Raw genomic sequence first — 26,551 nt, forward strand, 5'->3', positions numbered from 1 at the left:
AAATAAAGTTCCAAACGATCTGCTACGACGTACGATTCTCAGCAGGGTCCCTGATCGCTGCTGCGTGTCAGACACAGCGATATCGTATGGATATCGCTGGAACGTCACAGATCGTACCATCGTAGCGATCAAAGTGCCACTGTGAGACAGTACCCTAACAATAGTAGCAATAAATAAAAAAAGATTGTAGACGCCTGTGATGCTAATTAGTGGACAGTGACACACCTTGATTTAACATGTCCCTTTTGTCACATATTCAGGGGTATCATCATTTCTGTCCATGCCTATTTCATAAGTTTTATTTTTTTTTATTCTGTGGAAGCATGGTTAAAAAGCAATGTCTGATGATCATTTGTTCATTTTCATAGATTATTTATTATTACTTTTGTCAGATTCAAGTTATTTTTTGACTGTTGTGGGATTTTCTGTCATTAAACGAGGGGTAACAACAATTTTGAACATGTGTGTAGTCTGTTTTTCCATTTACAAATGATGGACCTGAGTGAGGGCTTGTTTTTTGTGAGATGAGAATTGATATTATTTTCGCCTACATAACATTGATTAGTTTCTTTTTATTCAATATTTGGGAGGCAGAATGAACAAACAGTTGAACACCATGCACTACGGATTCATGTGATCCAGGAAACTAGTCTGATTGCCGTATGTGGAGTCGGGAAGGAATTTTTTTCCCCAATGTGGAGCTTACTCTTTGCCACATGGGTTTTTTTTTGCCTTCCTCTGGATCAACATGTTAGGGCATGTTAGGTTAGGCTATGGGTTGAACTAGATGGACTTAAAGTCTTCCTTCAACAACTATGTAACTATCTATTAATGTTGTCTATTAGACTGTGAACTGTCATTGTCTTGGTAAATAATTACAGTTTTTTTTACATAGCTTGCCATTTTTATGGACAGTTTAAAGGGAATTTGTCACCCCAAAAATGGCCTATAGACTAAGGCCACCGGCATCAGGGGCTTATCTACAGCATTCTGTAATGCTGTAGATGAGCCCCCGATGTAACCTGAAAGATGAGAAATAAAGGTTAGATTATACTCACCCAGGGGCGGTCCCGCTGCGGTCCGGTCCGATGGGCGTCGCGGTTCGGGTCCGGCGCCTCCCATCTTCATAGGATGACGTCCTCTTCTTGTCTTCCTGCCGCGGCTCCGGCGCAGGCGTACTTTGCCCTGTTGAGGGCAGAGCAAAGAACTACAATGCGCGGGCGCCTCTGACCTTTCCCAGCGCCTGCGCACTGGAGTACTTTGCTCTGCCCTCAATAGGGCACCCAGACCGCGATGCTCATCGAACCGGACCGCAGTGGGACCGGCCCTGGGTGAGTATAATCTAACCTTTATTTCTCATCTTTCAGTTTACATCGAGAGCTTATCTACAGCATTACAGAATGCTGTAGAAAAGCCCCTTATGCCGGTGGCCTTAGTTTATAGGCCATTTTTGGGGTGACCGACTCCCTTTTAAGTAGAAATGTTCAAAAATATAAAATTCAATGATATTTTATTCAAAAATAATTGTTTTTTTCTTAGCAGATGACTGCACCCGGAGATCAGAGGGACAGCTGACATCTTCAATTTTTAAATCGGATGATCTTGAAATCCCACAGGATGCAACTGAATTGAATGCCATGACTTCAGATATACCATCATCCCTTCACAGCAAAGTTCTGTCATCTGATCTTTTGAAACAGGTCCTGTCTCCTGATTTATTACTGACTACAAAGGAAAATGAAAGTCACACAATAAGCATTAAAACACAATCTGCTCCTAAAGAAAAGAAATCATTTTCACATTCAGAATATGGAAATACCATAAACCAAAGAACCCACACAGCTGTGGTTAAGCACCAGAGAACCCACACAGGGGAGAAGCCATTTTCCTGTTCAGAATGTGGGAAATGTTTTAAACAGAAATCGGCTTTGGTTAAGCACCACAGAACCCACACAGGGGAGAAGCCTTTTTCCTGTTCAGCATGTGGGAAATGTTTTAACCAGAAACACAAGCTTGTTATACATCAAAGAACCCACACAGGTGAGAACGCTTTTTCTTGTTCAGAATGTGGGAAATGTTTTAACCAGAAATCATATTTGCATAAGCACCAGAGAATTCACACAGGGGAGAAGCCTTATTCATGTTCAGAATGTGGGAAATCTTTTAACGAGAAATCAGTTTTGGTTAAGCACCAGAGAACCCACACAGGGGAGAAGCCTTTTTCCTGTTCAGCATGTGGGAAATGTTTTATCGAGAAACAGAAGCTTGTTATACATCAAAGAACCCACACAGGTGAGAACGCTTTTTCCTGTTCAGAATGTGGGAAATGTTTTAACCAGAAATCATATTTGCTTAAGCACAAGAGAATTCACACAGTTGAGAAGCCTTATTCATGTTCAGAATGTGAGAAATGTTTTAACCACAAATATAAACTAGTTACGCACCAGAGAACCCACACAGGGGAGAAGCCTTTTCCCTGTTCAGAATGTGGGAAATGTTTTAACGAGAAATCAGTTTTGGTTAAGCATCAGAGAACCCACACAGGTGAGAACGCTTTCTCCTGTTCAGAATGTGGGAAATGTTTTAACGAGAAATCATATTTGGTTGTGCACCATAGAACTCACACAGGGGAGAAGCCTTTTTCCTGTTCAGAATGTGGGAAATGTTTTAACCAGAAATCATATTTGCTTAAGCACCAGAGAATTCACACAGGGGAGAAGCCTTATTCATGTTCAGAATGTGGGAAATGTTTTAACGAGAAATCAGATTTGGTTGTGCACCATAGAACTCACACAGGGGAGAAGCCTTTTTCCTGTTCAGAATGTGGGAAATGTTTTAACCACAAATATAAACTAGTTACACACCAGAGAACCCACACAGGGGAGAAGCCTTTATCCTGTTCAGAATGTGGGAAGTGTTTTAACCAGAAAACAAATTTGTTTAAGCACCAGAGAACTCACACAGGGGTGAAGTATTTTTCCTGCACAGAATGTGGGAAATATTTTAACCATAAATTTATTCTTGTTGCGCACCAGAGAACTCACACAGGGGAGAAACCTTTTTCCTGTTCAGCATGTGGGAAATGTTTTGTGAATAAATCAAATCTTCTTAGTCACCAGAGAACTCACACAGGGGAGAAGCCTTTTTCATGTTCAGAATGTGGGAAATGTTTTAACCACAAACGTAATCTTTTTGTGCACCAGAGAACTCACACAGGGGAGAAGCCTTTTTCCTGTTCAGCATGTGGGAAATGTTTTACACAGAAACCAAACTTTGTTAAGCACCAGAGAGCTCACACAGTGGAGAAACCTTTTTGCTGTTCAGAATGTGGGAAGTGTTTTAAGCATAAATCAGATTTTGTTATGCACCAGAGAACCCACACAGGGGAGAAGCCTTTTTCATGTTCAGAATGTGGGAAATGTTTTAAACAGATATCAGATTTTGTTAGTCACAAAAGAATTCATAGTCGGGAGAAGCCTCTTTCATGTTAGTAATGTGGAAAATATTTTGCACAGAAATTAACTCGTAATAAACATCAGAGCAGTCACACAGGGGAGAAGCCTTTTCCATGTTCAGAATGTTGGAAATGTTTTAACCAATAATTGCATTTTCTTAAAGTGGTTGTCCACTATTAAGGCAATCCCTTGTCATTCCTCATGTTTGGCTTTAACCCCTTTCCCACCTTGGACGTATCCATATGTCCCTGTAACCTGGGTCATATTGACATCTCGACAATTTTGCTCTCACACGGCCTGTGCAAACACGATCACCGCTGGGATTCACCTGATTCTGACTGCTGACACCCGACACTCAGTGCCAGGAGTGGTCCCACACCGCTCCTGCGGTACTTTAATCCCCTAAGTGATGTGATCGAGCTCACAGCAGACCGCCTCTTTGCCTTTGGTTCGGAGACCCTGCAACAACTTTGTGGGGTCCTGATCGTTGCCATGGTGACCCAATGTTGTGACGATGACCTGAGCTAGCAAAGTTGCTTTATCATAATCGGCAACTTTGTGTGTCAGAGCAGCGGTGACAGTTTGCATAGCATAGGGATGCTCCTGTATCCCCATGCTATACAAGTGATCAGCCTGGAAAAAATGAAAGTCCCATAGTGGGACAAAGTAAAAAAAAAGTTAAAGAAAGTAAAAAAAAAAAAAAAAGTTTAGAAAAAATGTAAAAATATAAAAAAAAATCAAAAATAAAAAGTAAAAATATATTGTACCCATAAATATTTGAATAAAAAAAATATAAGCAATAAAAGTACACATTTGGTATCGTCGCATCCAGAACAAACACACCTATGAAACTGTCCCACTATTTAACCTCTTTAGTGAAACCATAAAAATTCAATAAAAAACAAGACAAAAAACAATGCTTTGTCATCATACCGTTGAACAGAAAGTGGAATAAAAAGCGATCAAAAAAATAAATATAAATAAACATGGTACCGCTGAAACGTCATCTTGCCTGCAAAAAAGGAGCCATCATACAGATCCATCAGTGGAAAAATAAAAAGGTTATAGCTCTCAGAATAAAGGAATGCAAAAATAATAATTTTTTCAACAGGAAAGATATATATCTTGGTACCGTGTTAGCCAGTAGATAGAATAATATTTAGAATTGAGAGTCCTCAGTGGTTGATACCTTTTAATGGCTAACTGAAAAGATGGTAACAAATTGCAAGCTTTTTTTCTATAAATTGTTTTGTGTGAAAGTGCCAAAACATTAAAAAGATAAAACTGTGATATCGCTGTAATCAAACTGTCATCAGTTTTACCACATGCGGAGCGACATAACAACAAAATAAGAATCCTGAATTGCTGATTTTTGTTCATTCTTCCTCCCAAAAATCATAATAATAAAAACGTCAACTCGTCTCGCAAAAAACATGCCCTCACATGATATGGTGATGCGCAATAAAAAGCATTTTTTAAGTGTGTGACAGCAGCCAAACAAAAACACAATATAAATCTGGTATCACTGAACCAAAGAGTAAAGTTGCCTAATCGCTTATACTGCATGAGGAATGATGTAGAATGTAAGTCCGCAAGGACAGGGTCCTCTCCCCTCTGCACCAGTCTGTCATTGTAAATTTGTTTACTGTAAATGTTATCTGTAACCCCTTTTCTCATGTACAGCACCATGGAATTAATGGCGCTATATAAATAAATAATAATAATAATGTAAAAAATAAATAAAACCAATTCTTCACCTGCTGTTTTGTTTGTTCTGTCTCACCAAAGATCGCAGTAAGGCTTGGCTCACATTTATTCTGCGCTGAGCGCTTACACCAATGTAAATCTCTGACGTATGTGATTCAGACTGAATCCCAGCAGAATATTCCCTATAGTGAGTTAGATGGAGACACTGTGGACGCCATAGGACCTGTGAACCGATGGTGTCCATCTTTTTAGGACTGCATAAAAGTGCTGTCGGCCACAGTTTTGTGCATTTCTGAATAGAAGGACAAAGCTGAACAGAGGCCAGACGAAAGTTCAGAATAACTCTGCTGCCTCATTAAAGTGAATGGATCCCGGGGGTTTCATCTGAATCTCGTCCCTTGGAGATTTAGATGGAAGCCCCAGAGTAAGTGCTCAGCGTAGAGCGCTTTATAAATGTAATCCCAAACATTATGTAAAATGTTCCCAATAAAAGCTTCAAATCAATCCACAAAAAAGCAAGTTCCCACTCAGGTCTGTCATCTGTTAACGGAAATATAGGGGGCTTCCACATTACTGGAAGCACAAAGGCTCTGGAAAAGTGAAATGGCTCCATAACTTTCCAAAGAAATTCAACAAGTTCTGCACTCTCAAATACAAATGCCTCCCCTCTCCCTTCTGAACCCCACAGTGTAACTAAACCACATATAATGTCCACATTTGGCATTTCTAAAGCAACAAGAGCCCGCCTAACTAATGGGTGTGTGTCTCCAGAAGCACGAGCTGGGAATAACGTACTGGTGCCTGCAACATACTGATTATAGCAGCATACTGGTCACTACAACGTACTGGTCACTACAACGACAGTTTGCAACTTTGACTAGGCAACATTCATTGCTGCTTGTTTCTGGAAAACACCCATGGAGTCAAAATCTCTGTATATGGAGTCCGCAAGCTATTATAGCACAATCTGCGCTCCAGGAGGCAAATAGCGCTCTGTCCCTTCCAAGTCTCTAGTATGGCCAAGCACTACTGTACAGCCACATATGGGGTATTGCCACATTCAATAGAACTTGTTGGACAAATTAAGGTGCCCTTTTTACCCACTTGTGTGAAAATGTAAAATCAGAGACTAAAACAAAATTTTGGTGTTAAAAATGTAGTTGTTTTTTCTTCACTGCCCAATGATATAAAAGTATGTGACACACCCGTGGTGTCAACATGATCAATACATAGTTACATATAGTTATTAAGGTTGAAGGAAGACTGTAAGTCCATCTAGTTCAACCCATAGCCTAACCTAACATGCCCTAACATGTTGATCCAGGGGAAGGCAAAAAAACCCCATGTGGCAAAGAGTAACTCCACCATGGGGAAAAAAATTCCTTCCCGACTCCACATACGGCAATCGGACTAGTTCCCTGGATCAACGCCTTATCAAGGAATCTAGTGTATATACCCTGTAACATTATACTTTTCCAGAAAGGTATCCAGTCCCCTCTTAAATTTAATTAATGAATCACTCATTACAACATCATACGGCAGAGAGTTCCATAGTCTCACTGCTCTTACAGTAAAGAATCCGCGTCTGTTATTATGCTTAAACCTTCTTTCCTCCAGACGTAGAGGATGCCCCCTTGTCCCTGTCTCAGGTCTATGATTAAAAAGATCACCAGAAAGGTCTTTGTACTGTCCCCTCATATATTTATACATTAAAATAAGATCACCCCTTAGTCTTCGTTTTTCCAAACTAAATAGCCCCAAGTGTAATAACCTATCTTGGTATTGCAGACCCCCCAGTCCTCTAATAACCTTGGTCGCTCTTCTCTGCACCCGCTCCAGTTCAGCTATGTCTTTCTTAGGCTACGTTCACATTTGCGTTGTGCGCCGCAGCGTCGGCGCCGCAGCGCACAACGCAAACAAAAACGCGGCAAAACGCACGCTAAAACGCTGCGTTTTGCGCCGCATGCGTCGTTTTTGGCCGAAAGTTGGACGCAAAAAAAATGCAACTTGATGCGTTTCTTGCGTCCAACGCTTGCGGCCATGCGGCGCAAAACGCAGCACAACGCATGTCCATGCGCCCCCATGTTAAGTATAGGGGCGCATGACGCATGCGGCGCCGCTGCGGCGCCCGACGCTGCGGCGCTGACCGCAAATGTGAACGTAGCCTTATACACCGGAGACCAGAACTGTGCACAGTATTCTAAGTGTGGTCGAACTAGTGACTTGTATAGAGGTAAAATTATGTTCTCCTCATGAGCATCTATGCCTCTTTTAATACATCCCATTATTTTATTTGCCTTTGTAGCAGCTGCCTGACACTGGCCACTGAATATGAGTTTGTCATCCACCCATACACCCAGGTCTTTTTCATTGACGGTTTTGCCCAGAGTTTTAGAATTAAGCACATAGTTATACATCTTATTACTTCTACCCAAGTGCATGACCTTACATTTATCCCCATTAAAGCTCATTTGCCATTTATCAGCCCAAGCTTCTAGTTTATATAAATCATCCTGTAATATAAAATTGTCCTCCCCTGTATTGATTACCCTGCAGAGTTTAGTGTCATCTGCAAATATTGAAATTCTACTCTGAATGCCCCCTACAAGGTCATTAATAAATATGTTAAAAAGAAGAGGGCCCAATACTGACCCCTGTGGTACCCCACTGCTAACCGTGACCCAGTCCGAGTGTGCTCCATTAATAACCACCCTTTGTTTCCTATCCCTGAGCCAGCTCTCAACCCACTTACACATATTTTCCCCTATCCCCATTACTCTCATTTTATGTAACAACCTTTTGTGTGGCACCGTATCAAAAGCTTTGGAAAAGTCCATATATACTACGTCCACTGGGTTCCCTTGGTCCAGTCCGGAACTTGCCTCTTCATAGAAGCTGATCAAATTAGTCTGACATGAACGGTCCCTAGTAAACCCGTGCTGATACTGGGTCATGAGGTTATTCCTCTTCAGATACTCCAGCATAGCATCCCTTAGAATGCCCTCCAGGATTTTACCCACAGTAGAGGTTAAGCTTACTGGCCTATAATTACCGAGTTCAGTTTTTGCCCCTTTTTTGAATATTGGCACCACATTTGCTATACGCCAGTCCTGTGGTACAGACCCTGTTATTATGGAGTCTTTAAAGATTAAAAATAATGGTCTATCAATGACTGTACTTAGTTCCTGCAGTACTCGGGGGTGTATCCCATCCGGGCCCGGAGATTTATCAATTTTAGTTATTTTTAGACGCCGCTGTACTTCCTGCTGGGTTAAGCAGGTGACATTTGCATTTGGGGAAATCGCAGGGGTCAGCACACCCGGAGTGCAATGGATGAGCCTCACCCTGGGAGAACCACCTTAGTGATCATGGTATCTCCCCTGCCAGGTAAGTATAACTACACCCCTAGATGAATTCATTTAGAGGTGTTTTTTATAAAATGGAGTCATTTATTGGGGGTTCTGGCAACTCGGGCTCTCCGAGAGGGTTAAGGCACCCGCAAACCATAACAGTAAAATCTGCACTGTAGTATGCGGTCCTTCACTAATGAGCTTTGCACTGTGCCTCAAAAATATTTCTCAATTTACATGTAGGTTATAGACGCACTCAGGAAAAAATGGACCTCAGTTTGTTTGAAAAAAATTCCTATTAGCCCTTAGAAAAATTTGGAATTTGGGGCTAAAACAAAAAAAATGTAATTAAAAATGTAATTACTCGTTTCTTCACCGCTCAATGGTATAAAATTCTGTGAGGCACACGTGGTGTCAATATGATTACTGCACGCCTAGATGAATTCATTAAGTGTAGTTTGTAATATGATGGGGGGAGTTCTGTCCTGGCACCTCAATAGTTCTGCCAATGTGACATGGCACTCTCAAACCATTCAGCAAAATCCGAACTCCCATATGGCACCTCTTCCCTTCTGAGCTGTGCACTGTGCCTCAAAAGTAGTATTCTCCCACATTTGGGGTATCCGCATAACCAGGAGAAATTGCACAACAAATTGTATGGTGCAATTTCTCCTGTTTCCCTTATGAAAATGCAAAATTTGAGGCTAAAATAATATTTTTGTGAGGAAACACCGGATTACGTACCGGTAATGCTCTTTTATAGAGCCACGACAGCACCCACTTGAGAGAGGGGATCCGCCCCTAGGAACAGGAAACCCTATGGAGAGATAAAAGGGGCGGTCCCCCTCGCTCCCACAGTTGGGTTACAGAGATTGCGAGGAACCGCCCACCAGATTAGTAGGCAATATGATTTCATCATTTATCATTAGTTAACTTAGTATGGCTAACTATAAGAACCAAAAAACACCCTTAAACGTGCTTTTATAAAAATAACTTAATAGGGTGGGAAGTAAAGGGGTGCTGTCGTGGCTCTATAAAAGAGCATTACCGGTACGTAATCCGGTGTTTTCTCTTCGCCACGACAGCACCCACTTGAGAGACTTTCAGAGATAGTCATTTGGGAGGGATTACAGTGTTAAGAACTGATCTACCAAAGGACAGGTCAGATGAAGAAGACAAATCCAATCTATAGTGATTATAGAATGTAGTAGGAGAAGCCCAGGTTGCGGCCTTACATATTAGTTCTATTGGAACTTCCGCACGCTCGGCCCAGGATGAGGCTATCGCCCGAGTGGAATGTGCTTTTACAGTCTCAGGCGGCTTCTCCCCTTTGGATGAATAGGCCAAACATATTGCATCCCGAATCCACCGAGATAAGGTACCCTTCGTGACTCCATCTCCTTTTCTATGGCCCTGGAAGGAAATAAAGAGAGCCCTGCTCTTCCTCCAGGCGCTAGTTCTATCTAAATAGGCTAATATGGCTCTCCTCACATCTAATGTGTGGTATTTTTGTTCTTCCTGATTCGTAGGGTTATCATAGAAGGAGGGGAGAAAAATCTCTTGTGACCTATGGAATTTAGTACATACTTTGGGCAAGTAGGAAGGGTCTGTTTTTAGGACAATTCTATCTGGAAATATAGACATAAATGGTGGATCTATCGATAATGCCTGTATGTCGCTTACTCTTCTGGCTGATACCAAAGCAACAAGAAGAGCTGTCTTGATGGAGACATGTTTTATGTGAGCTGAATGTAGTGGCTCAAAGGGGTGGTCTGTTAGAGCTTCGAGGACCAAATTAACATCCCAAGGTGGTACATGGGGAATTTGGACTGTCTCTGACCTTTGGCAAGCTGCGATAAACCTAGCTACCCACCTGTCACCTGCAATATCGTGACCATATAAAGCACCAAGCGCAGAAATATGTACTTTTAGGGTACTGACTGCCAGACCTAAATCACGCCCTTTTTGAAGAAATTCTAGAATCATAGGGATATGAATTTTGTCTGATAGTGCTGTTGGGTAGAGGTTTAGAAATTTTTTCCACACTCTCACATAAATGGTTGTGGTGGATTTTTTCCTACTTAGTAGCAGAGTGTCAATTACTTTGTTAGAAAATCCTCTCCTTTTTAGCAGCTGCCTTTCAAATGCCAGGCTGTCAACCGTAGACCCTTCACTTGAGGGTGGTTGAAGGGGCCTTGAGAGAGAAGATCCTGATCCTCCGGAAGGATCCACGGGTCTGAGATCGACATGGCTCTCAGCCAGGAAAACCATGGCCTCTTGGGCCAAAATGGAGCTATTAAGATCACATGAGCTCTGTCTTCCCTTATCTTCCTGATCACTGTTGGAAGAAGTATTAGTGGGGGAAAGGCATATGCTTTCTGGAATGTCCATGGGACCTGCAGAGCATCGAAGATATCTGGATTGTCGGATCGGAATAGTGAAGCGAACCTTTTGACTTGTCTGTTGCGTCTTGTCGAAAAAAGGTCTATCTCGGGAGTGCCCCATTTTTTGACTATCATTAAAAAGATACGTCGGCTGAGAACCCACTCTCCTTGGCGAAGAGTGTGGCGGCTGAGAAAGTCCGCTTTTGGATTGTCGACTCCTCTCACGTGCAGTGCTGACAAGGATAGGAGGTGCTTCTCTGCTATGGATAGAATGTCGCCGGCTATAGACATGAGAGCTTCTGATCTTGTACCCCCTTGGTGATTTAAGTATGCCACTGCTGTCATGTTGTCTGAAAGGATTCTTGTATGCTTTCCGTGTAGCTGTGGAAGAAATTTACATATGGCATAATAGACAGCCTTCAGTTCTTTTTTATTAGAAGAATCGTTCGATTCTTCAAGAGACCACAGACCTTGAGCTATTTGATCTCCTAAGTGTGCTCCCCAACCACTAGGACTGGCATCGGTAAAGATTGTTCTTGAAGGATTAACCACCCAGGGAACCCCACTGGTAAAATGACTGTGATCTAACCACCAGGTAAGAGAATTTAACACGTCTGTTGGAAAAGACAATCGACTATCTAATTGGCCTTGTAATCTCTCTTCCTCTTGCAGAATATTATACTGTAATTTTCTACTATGGTATTGAGCCCATGGGACAGCCGGAATACACGATGTAAAAGAACCAAGAAGGGACATCCCTTCTCTTAGGGAAATTAGGGGGTTATTAATCACCGATTGTACTTTGTTGATAATCGCTATTTGTTTAGAGTCGGGAAGAAAGCACCTCTGACTTGTAGAGTCTAGAATAAGCCCCAGGAATGTTTGTCGAGTTGTGGGGGATAATCTGGACTTTTCCCAGTTTACTAACCACCCCAACTCTTGCAGGGAGGAAATTGTATCAAGTACTCGTTGATGGCATTGGGAAAAGGAGTTACCCACTATCAAGAGGTCATCTAAATATGGTATCACAAGTGTGTCTTTTAATCTCAAGTATGACATTACTTCCGACATTAATTTTGTGAAGACTCTCGGGGCTATTGATAGACCGAAGGGCATTGCTGTATATTGATAATGCCTTACTTGACCTCCCATCATAACTGCCACCCGAAGATATTGTTGATGTTCAATGAAGATTGGTAGATGATAATACGCATCTTTAAGGTCAAGCACTGCCATGAAGCAATGGGGAAACAGAAGCTTAATAGTTGATCGTATAGATTCCATTTTAAAGGTTTGGTTTTCTAAGAATACGTTTAGTCTTTTTAGGTTAATTATTGTTCTAAACGATCCGTCTGGTTTCGGAATCAAGAACAAAGGGGAATAAAAACCTTTTCCTTTTTGATGAAAAGGGACTTCCACTAGTACCCCTTTGGACAGGAGATTTATTATTTCTTGTTCTAAGGCCTCCTGTTGTGATTGAGACCTTAAGGAAGTCAATAAGAATGAGTCCGGAGGGACTCGGGCAAATTTTAATTTTAAACCCGTAGATATAAGGCTAGTTGCCCACGGGTTAGAGGTTATTGTCAGCCATTGTGACGAAAAGAAAGACAACCTACCACCAACGGGTAGATCTGTCCTAACGGGGTTTTTCCTCAGGTTTGAATGGACGCTTTCCGAAAAATGCTCCTTTCTGTTTAAAGTCTTTATTAGCCCAGCGGTCTTGGTTTTTATAGTCTTTTCTCCTATTAAACATGGGCTTTCGGAACGCTCTCCTGTAGGATGGAAGATAAGTGTTATTGGGGAACCCCTTCTTCCTCTCACCCGCTTTAGTTAGAATTTCGTCTAACTTAGTACCGAATAGGTACTCACCCTGGCATGGAAGACCACACAGTTTGGACTTTGTTTGGGGATCTCCTTTCCACCCCTTTAGCCATAAGGCTCGACGAGCCGCGTTAGTTAGACCTGCCGATTTGGCCGCCAGCCGTATGGAATCAGCTGAGGAATCCGCTAAAAAGGCTGTAGCTCCCCTAATTAACGGCAAGGAAGAGATTAGTCTATCTCGGGAAAGGCCGCTTTTTAATCCTTCTTCTAAATCATTCAACCAGACCAACATGGATCTGGCAGTACATGTGGCTGATATAGCCGGCCTGAAGGCTCCAGTACAGGATTCCCATGCTCTTTTTAGGAGGGTATCGGCCTTCCGGTCCAGCGGGTCTTGTAAGGAGCCGGAATCTTCCACGGGTAGTAAAGATTTCCTAGAGGTGGAGGCCACAGCTGCATCCACCTTCGGGGCTTTCAACCATATGGAGAAATCTTCATCGTTAAAGGGATAGCGTCTTTTTGATGAAGACGGTAATCCTCTTTGTCCCTGGCTTTCCCACTCCTTTTTAACTACATTTTTTATTGCTGGAATTACAGGGAAGGAAGGTTTTTTCCTCTCTGACAGGCCTGCAAACATCACGTCCTGTGGGGTTTTAGGGGTTTTTGTGTCCTCAATACCCATGGTGTTGCAAACTGATTTTACTAGATTATCAATACTGTCTGTGGGAAAGCATGTATCTCTCTCATCATCTGAGGAAATGATCTTTTGGGAATCATCCGAATCTTTTTCAATATCAGAGGACTGTTCAGACCTAGGGGAATCATATTTTCTTCTACTCTCAAGAATTTTTTCTGAGCTCCGGAAGGCCCGCAATTCTTCCCTAATCATACTCCTTATATCTTCCGACCTTACTGAAGATTCCTCACGTAAGGTGGATTCGATGCAAGGTTGGCACAGCTTCTTTAAATAATTATCGGGGAGCGGCTGAGAGCATAACGCACATTGTATGTGTTTTGTTTTCCCCGTTCTTTTTGCCTAGGGAATATAGACAAAGAGGGGAAGTATAATCAGCCTAAAAGGGTACACACACTCACACACTCACCCAGTGAGGTTGTTGTTATAATACCGGCTGACGAGGAGGAGACGAAGGCACAGATGGAACTGACCGGCCCGACTTTTTGCTTTTAGCAGAAGATCTGTGGCTGCTGCTTGTGCGGCTGACAGGTGTAATAGCGGTGACTTCAGATGAAGCCATCGCTGGGTCCTGTGGAGATGCCATGATGGACGCCGGAGGATCAGTGCCGGCGTCCTTTTCTAATGGGGGCCGCCATCTTGCTTCCTGCCGCACCCGGAAGTAACCGCTACATCCGGGTCGCGGCCATGCTGTATGCGCCTGCGCTCTCACCAGCCTCAGCGCAGGCGCCGTCTCTCCTGAGTCACCCCGGAAGTTTTGCGATACTGCTTCCGGGGGACAGTACACCGGACCCACGCTGCCTGCGCACCATCCGAGATGGCGCCGCAGGATCAACTTACCCCAGCGTTTTTGGTCTCCGCAGGTCCGCTGGGTGAATCTCCGTGAGCCAGGCGACTCCCCGGACCCGGCCTCACGGTACCTGCCAGCAGAGGGGGGAAGCTGCCATAGGACCCCCGACGCTGCTTCCAGCTTCTGGAGCCCTTGCCGTCCCATAAAGGTAAACTGCGCAAGCGGCATCCAGGCTGGGCATCCTCTTCTCTCCAAGGGTCTCCCGTAGGAACAGGAAACCAACTGTGGGAGCGAGGGGGACCGCCCCTTTTATCTCTCCATAGGGTTTCCTGTTCCTAGGGGCGGATCCCCTCTCTCAAGTGGGTGCTGTCGTGGCGAAGAGAAAAATGTGATTTTTTACTGCTCAATGTTATACACTTCTGTGAAGCCCTCGAGAGTTCAATGTGCTCACCACACATCTAGATCCATTCCCTGAGGGGTCTAGTTTCCAAAATGGCATCTCTTGAGGGGGATTTTCACTGTTTAGGCATATCAAGGGCTCTTCAAACGCGACATGGAATCTGCTAATTCTTCCAGCAAATTTTTCATTCAATTAGTCAAATGGCGCTCCTTCCCTACCAAGCTCTGCGGTGCACCCAAACAGTGGTTTTCCTCCACATATGCGGTATTGTCATGCTCAGTATAAATTGCACAATAAATTTTGGGGTCCATTTTCTTCTTGTAAACCTTGGGTCTAAAGTATTTTTTTTGTGGAAAAAAATGTTAAATGTTCATTTTTTTTTGTTCATTTTTTTTCCACCTTTAAAAAATTCCTATGAAGGACCTGAAGAATCTGAAGGGTTAATAAACTTTTTGAATGTGGTTTTGAGCAGCTTGAGGGGTGCAGTTTTTAGAATGGTGTGACTTTTGGGTATTTTCTGATGTATAGGCAGCTCAGTCACTTCAAATGTTAGGTGAACCCTAAAAAAATTGTTTTGTAAATTAAAAAAAAAATTTTTGGGGAAAAAGGAGAAATCGCTGGTCAACTTTTAATCTTTATAACTTCCTAGCAAAAAAAATGTTTCAGAAAATTGTGTAAAGTAGACATGTGGGAAACGTTATTTATTAACTATTTTATGTGACATATCTCTCTAATTTTAGGGCATAAAAATTCAAACTTTGAAAATTGTAAAAAATGTTAAACACAAGCTATATAATAAAGTTTTCACTACTATGAATTGCAATATGTCACGGAAAAAGTCTTTTTGCCTTATACTATTTGTATATTGTTTTGGAAAATTCAATAAAAATTCTGTTTAAAAATAAAACCTGAAAGTCTCCACTTCAATTGTACCTCAGGCTAGTTTCACATTTGCGTTTAAATCCGCAGCGTTTAAAACGCATCCGCAAGTGGTGGAAAAAACGCATATGAACGCGTACAAACGCGGCGTTTTTTTTGACACATGCGTTGACGCATGCGGTTAAAAAAACATTGCGTTTGCACGCGTTTACATGCGTTTTTTCCTGCGTTTGCGTTTTTGGTGCGCATGATGAGAAATTTCACAAGAGAAAAATCTAGATAACCAGACACCGCCAATGGGACTACAGAGGGCGTGTATTATGGGATCTATATATATATAGACACTAGGGCTACTGAAATTTTAACAGTTTGCTACTGTATCCTGTGTCATGATGGATTTTCGCATGGAGAGCTTTTATTTCAACCTGGATTTCAGCTTCAAACTGTTTCTTGCCTGTGCTTTTGCTTGGGAGCAAGACAGAAATCGCGAAAGATGGAGAAGGAGACAACGTAGGCGTTTTTGGAGGCACACCATTATCGAACTACGTGAGAGCCGTGGAGCCTACCACACGCTCTATGCCGAGCTTAATGCCAACCCGGAGAAATTCCAGGAATACACACGAATGTCGCAAGACTCGTTCCGGGATTTGCTTTCTCGTGTCCAAGGACCCATACGGCAACAGGACACCCAGCTCCGTAGAGCGATTCCACCCGAGGAACGTCTGCGGGTTACATTAAGGTACGTTCAAAATCTAAACCAATGACAGTCCAAATTTAGTGTTTTCAGACATGTATTTTTGGGGTATTTTCCTTTCTTTAGCGTAACCACACCATAAAAAGAATAGATTGTAATGTTTTTTGTGTTTGCTTTTCTTCCAGATTTCTGGCCACGGAGAGAGTTTATCATCCCTCCACTTCCAATACCGGCTTGGAATATCCACCCTGTCCGGAATAGTTGCGGACACCTGCCGGGCTTTGTGGAATGTACTCCGGGATGAGTTTATACCCCTACCCACCTTGGACATGTGGCTAGAAATTGCGGAGAAATTCTGGAGTGTGTGTGATTTCCCCAACTGTTTAGGAGCGGTGGATGGAAAGCACATTCGCATTATCAAACCAGCCAGAACAGGATCGGAGTACTTCAATTACAAAAAATATTTTTCTGTTGTGCTCATGGCAATTGCTGATGCAAACTGTCGCTTCATCGCCGTGGACATTGGTGCTTTTGGACGTGGCAACGATTCCCAAACTTTAAAGAACTCGGATATGGGCCGCCGTGTGTATGGCAACAATTTCAATTTTCCCCCGCCATAACCTCTCCCCAACACTCAAGGACCACCAATGCCATTTGTTATGGTTGGGGATGAGGCCTTTCAGATGTGTGAAAACCTACTGAAGCCCTATTCCAGTCGGGACTTGAACCACACTAGAAGGATCTTTAACTGCAGACTGACCAGGGCCCGAAGAACAGTGGAGTGTACCTTTGGCATTCTGGTCACTAAATGGCGCATTCTTGCATCAGCCATAAATCTAAAAGTGGAAACAGTCGACGAGGTGGTCAAAGCCTGTGTGGTTCTGCTCAATTGTATAATGGTTAAGGAGCAACCCAACATTGAACTGGATGAACCAGTTGCACACCCACTGCCCGATTTCCAGCATCACCCGCTGCGGTCAACTGCAGCAGTTGGTCACATGCGGGACCAATTTGCTGCCTTTTTTGATTCAGATATTGGACGTTTGTCATGGCAGGACAATGTTGTGTAAATGTCCAGTTGTAATTCGATCTGTACCAGTTATTTTCTACAATGATAATATTTCTCATTAATAAACTTTATAATATTTCTCATTAATAAACTTTAGTTTTGGTTGTGTTGACCGTGTCTCCTATCTTTTTCCTCTCCAAACCAAGCCTGTACTAAACTTGCAATATTTGATCTGTATTTAATATCATTTTTTGTAATCCCAAACCAGGAGTGGGTGATAAAGGCAGAGGTGCTAGTTATTATGTTAATATCATAATGTAACTCTAATTGTTCCACTCCTTGTTTTGGCTTACAAATACTGATATAAAACACTGGCCACATACTTCTAGTGTTATGGCAGCCATGTTGCTTTATTGGTAAGTTTGTTGACGTCCTTGCGTCCTGATTCTGTTCTGCTGCATCCATTGGACACAAACTGAAGAGACAATGACTGTCACACTATCTATACTCATCAAGTCAGGTGTCAGAAATAATGAATTCATCATGCACATATTACAGCCTCATGAATTCACTATTTCTGACACCTGTGCAGGTGAGCATAGATATGTAGTGACCACCATTGTCCCCTCAATTTGTGTGGAATAGATTATGTATAAAGAAGAGAAAGTGGTGGTTATACAAGGCAGTTCTCTACTCACCAGGTCAGGTGTCCCAACTAATGAGTTTTTTGACACCTGACCTGTTCAGTAGAAGTCTGCGCTGTATTTCCACCATTTTCTCTTCAGACTGCCACACTAGGCACAGACAAAAAGAGATTATGGAGATACATGTAATATTTTTTGGCCCACCTCATACCTGTATACTAAAGACACACAAAGCTGCATTTTTTTATTTTTAAACTACTGGAGATATGATGTGGCCCAAAAAGTAGGTGTGTGTTGCCGTCGGCGGAAGACACAATAAACCAAACATAATTGTGGCAAATCAAACTTTTTTTATTTTGTAAGAACCAAAAAATTTATTTACTGCGCCGGCTTGGGGTAGAGTGATGTAAACGGGGGGGGTGTGAAGCACTGAGGCCTGGCTAACCGTGGACGACGCAGAGGTGGCAGGAGAAGGGGCAATGAAACTAGAAGGGTCTGGAAGTTCGGGGATGGGGCTTGACACATGAGAGGCTTGAGACGCACTGGAAGGGTGAGAGAAACCTGACATTTACAGACACATTGGGAGGTGAAGGGGGAGGAATGCTAAGAGTCCGCTGGGTTTTTTTTTGTTTTTTTTCTGTGACTGCCAGGTTCTGGTAAGCCTTGATGGGCTCATATGTCGTGGCATGGTCCTGGTGGGTGACCTGTCAGGGTCCGGCTGCACTGTGTCCATAGTGCTCGTAGAGCGTGCAGCCATGCCAGAGTCCATAGTGCTCGTAGAGCGTGCAGCCATGCCAGAGTCCATAGTGCTCATAGAGCGTGCAGCCATGCCAGAGTCCATAGTGCTCGTAGAGCGTGCAGCCATGCCAGAGTCCATAGTGCTCGTAGAGCGTGCAGCCATACCAGAGTCCATAGTGCTCGTAGAGCGTGCAGCCATACCAGAGTCCATAGTGCTCGTAGAGCGTGCAGCCATGCCAGAGTCCATAGTGCTCGTAGAGCATGCAGCCATACCAGAGTCCATAGCGCTTGTAGAGCGGAAGGCCATGCCTGGGTCCTGCTGCATCGTGGTGTCAGTGGAGGAGGTCCAAGCAGGAGCAGCGGATGTCATGGTGGTGGCGGTCTGTTCTGCTTGGCTGTCCACTGTGGTCCGTCTGCTCTGCTTGGCTGTCTGCTGAGAAGTGACCTGCAACTGTCCACACCCTCCCTTTATCACCTTGATGGTGGGGGGTGGCTTATCATTGTCTAGACATGTTTTTCTCAATTGAAATGCATGCGTTCAAGAACGCAACCAAACGCATGTGCTTGTAAACGCATGCGTTCATATAGACAGCAATGTGTTTTTTTGTCGCAATACTTGCGCAATCGACCGCATGCGTTTCCAGGCGGCATATAGACGCCTCTAGAAATTACTACATGTTTTATCTCCGCGCCAAGCCGCAAACGACGAGACGACGCATGCGTCGTCAAACGCGGCAAAACGCGAACAAACAAAAACGCATGCGTCGATAATGTTAAATATAGGAATACACAACGCATGCGGATATATGCGGTACAAACGCTGCGGACACAACCGCAAATGTGAAACCAGCCTTAATAAGTCTCTTCTGGTTGATGACCACAGATCGGGGTATTTGGCAATTATGTCTCAGATTCCAGGTGGGAATGGGAGACCGTTTTCCTTGATGCCCCAGGAGGTTCAGGTAAAATATTTTTAATTAATTTGCTGCTCGCAGAAATTCCCTCAATCAATAAAAATGCTCCGGCCCCTGCATCGTCTGGGGTTGTGGCCGCTCTCTTAGATGGAGGCGCACGGCTCAGTCAGCACTAGGATTACCCCTGAATCTAGCGCTCTTGGAATCTCCCGTCTGTAATATCACTAAGGCTACTTTCACACTAGCGTTTTTTTGCATACGTCGCAATGCGTCGTTTTAGCGAAAAAACGCATCCTGCAAAGTCGTCTGCAGGATGCGTTTTTTCCCCATAGACTAACATTAGCGACGCATTGCGATGTATTGACACATGTCGCAACCGTTGTGCGACGGTTGCGTCGTGTTGTGGTGGACCGCCGGCAGCAAAAAACGCTACATGTAACTTTTTTTGTGCCGACGGTCCGCCATTTCCAACCGCGCATGCGCGGCCGGAACTCCGCCCCCACCTCCCCGCACCTCACAATGGGGCAGCGGATGCGTGGAAAAACAGCATCCCTGCCCCCGTTGTGCGGCGCTTGCACAGTATGCGTCGGCCCGACGCAGTGCGACGGCCCCGTACCGGCGCTAGTGTGAAAGTAGCCTATGATCTATGAAAGATCTGGGGGATCCCATCACTTAATGGGGGGAATTGTTGTCTACTTTTAGCAACGTTACCTGTTCATAAAGGAGCAGCACCAGCAGACGAGCTGAATACTCATCAGCACAGCAGAGTCCTGCATACACTGAGGCCCCTGATCATGTGACCCCTGACTCCTCCCCCCTGTGACCTCATCACAGGTCCTGTGCGCACAGAGCAGCCATATATGTGGAGTGCGGCTCTGCAGGTGGAGGTAGGTGCTGGAGATTCCCCATTACTGAGGAGGGACATTAACCCCTTCAGCACTGAGACTCTTTTGGGGTCTCTGTGTGGTGTGAGCAGTGATGTGGAGCTTACTCTTTGCCACATGTTTGGTTTTTTTTTTGCCTTCCCCTGGATCACCATGTTAGGGCATGTTAGGTTAGGCTATGGGTTGAACTGGATGGACTTAAAGTCTTCCTTCAACCTTAATAACTATGTTACAGAGGTGCAGCTAGGGTTTTGGTTCAGGAAGGGCGAAGCTTCGGAGTGGCCCCTAACCAGGTAACCTTGATTACAACTCGGTGACGCACCCTAAGGCCGGGATCACACACATGTGAGATACGGCCGAGTCTCGCACAGTAATCCCCGGCCCTGCCGCCTGCACTCCGGAGCGGCTCCATGTATTGCTATGCGGCTGCACGCTCCGCTCCGGAGTGCTGGCCGCAGGGCCGGGGATTACTATGCGAGACTCGGCCGTATCTCGCGTGTGTGTGATCCCGGCCTAATACTGGAGGAGAACCTCAGCAGATGACCGCGCTGTTACTGAAAATAATCTCTATATAAAGACCAACATGGATATTACCGCCATATGGTCAGTGGTAGATCCCAGCCCTACAGAACATATAAGAGATCACCGCACAGTTACAGATAATGACTTACCGCTGACGTTCTTTTTGATGGAATCGTTCACTTTTCCCGTCTTTTCCATCTGGCCCAGACCGACATGACAACTTCTTCCAGCCAGGACTCGCCTGCAGAGAATACAACAAAGACATCTTTCACTTCTCATATTCCAGCCCCATCACCATCTATTCTCAACCTGCACAAACTCCTCATCCTGCTGATACCCCAATACTGAGCCGCTGCTGCCGTATGTGTCCCTATTACTGCCCCTGATACCCCAATACTGAGCCGCTGCTGCCGTATGTGTCCCTATTACTGCCCCTGATACCCCAATACTGAGCCGCTGCTGCCGTATGTGTCCCTATTACTGCACCTGCTGTGTGGTTCTCTGTGCCTTTTAAATTCTAAAGTACCCCTCTAGAATATAGTAACGCCAGGTGCAAGTGCCCTAGAAAACAGCACCCACATTTTTCCCCCTAGAAAGTAATAATTCCCCCTGTGTGTCCCTTTGACAGTCACAGTAACCTGAGTTCCCCTATAACAATAAGTGCCCACTTTACACTTTATAATGTCCTGGGACTCCCCCCCCCCCCCCCCCCCCCCCCATGTACAGCTCCCCTATGCACAGTATAATGCCCCCTCACAGTATATATACTGACCCCTTAGTATCCCCCAAATGGTTTGATAGCTCCAACCGTGTATCTCCACACTGTATGATGGCCCCCTAGATAGCCTCCACATAGTATAATGCACCAGACAATCCTCAATATAGTCCTCAATATAGTATAATGCACTCCCAATAGGCAGACTCTATATAGTATAATACACTCCCCATAAGCAGACTCTATAGTATAATGCAGTCCTTAAAGGGAACCTGTCACCAGTTTTGACCTATATAAGTTACGGCCATCACCTTTCAGGGCTGACAGCATTCTATAATACTGTATATCTGCCCTCAACCCGACCTGTAAGAGAAGAAAAAGACCTTTTATTATAATCACCTGTAGGGTAGCCCAGTCTGAGGGATGTCGCAGGTCATAGAGCCCCGGCATCTGCGCACTGCAGTACTTTGCTCTGCCCTCAATAGGGCAGATAAGTACGCCTGCGCAGGAGCGCAATGTCGGGGAGCCTGTGTGGATGAAGCAGTGATGCATCATCCACATGAAGCAAGCAGGAGGACGGTGATCATAAGAAGATGGGAGGCGCTGGGCCAAGAAGAGCAACACCCATCGGACCAGACTGCCCCATAGGTGAGTATAATAAAAGTTATTTTTCTTCTCTTACAGGTCGGGTTGGGGGCTACACAGCATTATAGAATGCTGTAGATAAGCCCTGAAAGGTGATGGCCATATCTCTTATCGCCCAAACCTGGTGACAGGTTCCCCTTAATATAATGCACCCCCATAGGCCGCCTCTATAACATATTGCAGCCCCAAATATAATGCACCCCCATAGGCAACTGTTATGATCTGGTGGCTTAGGAGCAGCATGAGACGAGCTCTGGAGGAGGTGGAACTTATACTGACCGCAGACCCTGAACTTAACACAACAACTAGAAGTAGCCATGGGATGTACCTAACATGGCCTAGACACCTCGACACAGCCGGAGAACTAGATACCCCTAAAGATAGAAACAGGAAAGCTATCTTGCCTCAGAGAAAATCCCCAAAGGATAGACAGCCCCCCACAAATATTGACTGTGAGAGGAGAGGGAAATAACATACATAGCATGAAACCAGGATTTAGCAAAGGAGGCCAATCTAGCTAGATAGAAAGGACAGGACAGAGTACTGTGCGGTCAGCATTAAAATACTAGAAAATATCCACCACAGATAATACAAAATCTCCACACCTAACTAAAGGTATGGAGGGTAAATCTGCTTCCCAGAGCTTCCAGCTTGACTGAATAAATCCACACTGACAAAGCTGGACAAGAAAAAAACATAGAAATGCAATGAGCTATAAAGTCCACAGCATGTGGACAGCAAAAAACAAGCCAGGACTTATCTTTGATGACTTGGACAGAATAGCAGGAGAATCCAAGCAAAGATGTGAATCCAACAAGTAACAATGGACAACTGGCACTAAGTAAAGGATGAGCCAGACTAAATAGCCCAGTCAGAATTGGTAATAAGTGGAAGCAGCCGATGACTCCTGAAATCCAAAGGAGCAGCAGTACCACTTATAACCACCGGAGGGAGCCCAAGATCAGAACTCACAACATTACCACTTATAACCACCGGAGGGAGCCCAAGAGCAGAATTCACAACAGGCAACCTCTATACCATTTTGCACCCCCTAATATAATGCACCCCCATTGGCAGCCTCTATAGCATAATGCAGCCCCTAATGCACTCCCATAGGCAGCCTCTATAGCATAATTCAGCCCCTAATATACAGCACCCCATAGGCAACCTCTATAGCATAATTCATCCCCTAATATAATGCACCCCATAGGCAGCCTCTATAGCATAATGCAGCCTTTAATATAAAGCACCTCCCATAGACAGCCTCTATAGCATAATTCAGCCCCTAATATAATGCACCCCCATAGGTAGACTCTATAGCATAATGCAGCCCTTAATATAATACACCCGCATAGGCAGCCTCTATAGTACAAGGCAGCCCTTGTTATAGTGCACCCCGATAAGCAGCCTCTATAGCATTATACAGCCCCTAGTATAATGCACCCCCATAGGAAGCCTTTATCTATATTATAATTCTGCCCCTAATATAATGCAGCCCCCATAGGCAGCCTCTATAGCATAATGCACCCCTATATGCAGCCTCTATAGTATAAATCAGCCCCTAATATAATGCACCCCCATAGGCAGCCTCTATATCATAATTCAGCCCCCATAGACAGCCTGTATAGCATAATTCAGCCCTTATTATAATGCACCTCCATATGCAGCCTCTATAGTATAATTCAGCCCCTAATATAATGCACTCCTGTAGGCAGCCTCTATAGCATAATTCAGCCCCCAATATAAAGCACCCCCATAGGCAGCCTCTATAGTATAATGCAGCCCTTAATATAATGCACCCCTTAGGCAGCCTCTATAGCATAATTCAGCCTCTAATATAATGCACCCCTATAGGCAGCCTCTATAGTATAATGCAGCTCTTAATATAATACACCGCATAGGCAGCCTTTATAGTATAATGCAGCCCTTAATATAATACACCCGCATAGGCAGCCTTTATAGCATAATACAGCCCTTAATAAAATGCACCCCCATAGGCAGCCTCTAGAGTATAATGCAGCCTTTAATATAAAGCACCCCCATAGGCAGCCTCTATATAGTATAATGCAGCCCCCCATAGGCAGCCTCTATAGCATAATTTAGCCCCTAATATAGTGCACCCCATAAGCAGCCTCTGTAGTATAATTCAGCCCCTAATATAATGCACCCCCATAGGCAGCCTCTATAGTATAATGCAGCCCTTAATGTAATGCACCCCCATAGGCAGCCTCTATAACATAATGTAACCTTTAATATAATGCACCCCCATAGGCAGCCTCTAGCATAATGCAGCCATTAATATAATGCACCCCCATAGTCAGCCTCTATAGCATAAAGCAGCCCCTAATATAATGCACCCCCATAGGCAGCCTCTATAGCAGGGGTCCCCAACCTGTAGCTCGGGAGCCACATATGGCTCACGGTCCCATGAATTGTGGCTCGCGGCTGTCTTTCAGCTTGGTGCATTAGCTCCAGTTCTAGCAAACAGGTATGAAGAGCACATCTGAAAATGGTGAATTTTGTGAGCAGCCCTGCACAGAAGAGCCGATCTGGATGCACATATACTGGTCTTTGAGATGATTTAAGTATGGTATGCTGGAGACGAGATGACACCACCTGTAAGAGGAGGTGTTTAAAGCTGGATGTGACAGTGTCTTGGGAGTGCTTTATAGGAGAATACTGAATGTGGGGTATTGTAGGAACCACTGGATCTTTGTAAACTGTTTTGGGGTGATTGATTTTTGTTGAAAAGCTTTGGTTACCATTTTGCCTGTAATGGGGGCTTTGGTTGCCACTATTGTGAGGGGGTGGGAGCTGAATGTGGGTCGCGACCTTCTCAAGACTGGATGTGGCTTGCGACCCTCTCTGAGATGAATGTGGCTCTCAAGGTCAGAAGAGTTGGGGACCTATGCTCTATAGTATAATTCAGCCCCTAATATAATGCACCCCCATAGGCAGCATCTAGCATAATTCAGCCCCTAATATAATGCAACCCCATAGGTAGACTCTATAGCATAATACAGCCCCTAATATAATGCACCCCCATAGGCAGCCTCTATATAATAATTCAGCCTTTAACATAATGCACCCCCATAGGCAGCCTGTATAGTATAATGCAACCTTTAATATAATGCACCCTGTGACGCAGTGACCCCTGTTACAGCTAATGGGCACTGTGTGTGCGCTTCAGGATGCACTTGGAGGCAAAATTCTGATGGTGAATTAGGGACTGGCATTATTGTAAATGGCCGGTATGTTTCTCTGCGCTGTAAGCCCAAAATGATACGGTTATGCTGGGACTTATAGTTTCACAAATGTTTGTTGTGTTTACTTATAAGGGGGGCTTATAGGGTTAGTCAAAGAGCTGGGTGGGAATTGACTAACCACACATGCACAACCCATCCATGGGGGTGGTTACAACTAATGTTGAGCATTCCGATACCGCAAGTATCGGGTATCGGCCGATACTTGCCGTATCGGAATTCCGATACCGAGATCCGATACTTTTGTTGTATCGGGAATCGGTATCGGGACCATATTAATGTGTAAAATAAAGAATTAAAATAAAAAATATTGATATACTCACCTCTCCGACGCAGCCTGGACATCACCGCTGGTAACCGGCAGCCTGCTTTGTTTAAAATGAGCGCGTTCAGTACCTTCCATGACGTCACGGCTTCTGATTGGTCGCGTGCCGCTCATGTGACCGCCACGCGACCAATCACAAGCCGTGACGTCATTCTCAGGTCCTAAATTCCCTTCTAGGACCTGCAGAGTCTGGGACGGCTTCTGTGTTGGGGAAGCCAGGACTGACAAGGAGTCAGCTTGTGGAGCGGAGCTCCTGAGAGGTAACCCCGAGTATGGGGAAAGAACTATGTGCACTGACAAAGGACAGTTACTGAACTGCACGGTCACCCCGTGACTGGAGAGAGACAGGCTTGACTAGTGAATGCTTTGTAAAGCCATGTGTGATGAAGTAATGGACTATGTATAAGCCGGTGATATGCAACCTGGCTTATGGAGCGGTTTATGACATTTCAATAAACCGTGTGGACTGTTTTGTGTGAAAAAACTGCCTGACTATGTTAATCTGCTGCCAAGCGAGTGTTCCCTGCCGCCAAGCGAGTGTTCCCCAACACAAACAGTAGGCACAACGCCACATCCCCCATAGGCAGCCTCTATAGTATATTGCAGCCCTTAATATGATGCATCCCCATAGGCAGCCTCTATAGCAGTGGTCCCCAACCTTTTTGACCTAGAGAGCCACATTCAGTACTGAGAGGGTCGCGAGCTTCATTTAGCTCTG

The 26,551-nt window shown here is 44.4% G+C and overlaps 2 protein-coding genes and 1 pseudogene across 3 annotated transcripts in view; 2 read left to right on the forward strand and 1 right to left on the reverse strand.

The window, feature by feature from the left end:
* Nucleotides 1-5,708, forward strand: part of LOC143767948 (uncharacterized) — a 27,937-nt gene extending 22,229 nt beyond the window's left edge. Inside the window, exon 4 of one of the 2 annotated variants that reach the window (XM_077256495.1) lies at nt 1,540-5,708. In XM_077256495.1, coding sequence (XP_077112610.1) covers nt 1,540-3,491 — 1,952 coding nt within the window. In that variant the 3' untranslated portion in view covers nt 3,492-5,708. The remainder of the gene's footprint in view (nt 1-1,539) is intronic. The other variant, XM_077256497.1, reaches the window with a different exon arrangement.
* Nucleotides 5,709-8,431: 2,723 nt separating this feature from the next.
* Nucleotides 8,432-8,557, reverse strand: LOC143771321 (U1 spliceosomal RNA; annotated as a pseudogene).
* Nucleotides 8,558-20,331: 11,774 nt separating this feature from the next.
* The window catches only part of LOC143767928 (uncharacterized), a 112,220-nt gene continuing 106,000 nt past the window's right edge, over nt 20,332-26,551 (forward strand). Inside the window, exon 1 of the mRNA XM_077256451.1 lies at nt 20,332-20,366. The gene's annotated coding sequence lies outside the window, so the exon portion shown is untranslated. The remainder of the gene's footprint in view (nt 20,367-26,551) is intronic.

The sequence above is a fragment of the Ranitomeya variabilis genome, chromosome 4 (genome assembly GCF_051348905.1).
Source record: "Ranitomeya variabilis isolate aRanVar5 chromosome 4, aRanVar5.hap1, whole genome shotgun sequence".
In the NCBI taxonomy this organism is placed as follows: domain Eukaryota; kingdom Metazoa; phylum Chordata; class Amphibia; order Anura; family Dendrobatidae; genus Ranitomeya; species Ranitomeya variabilis.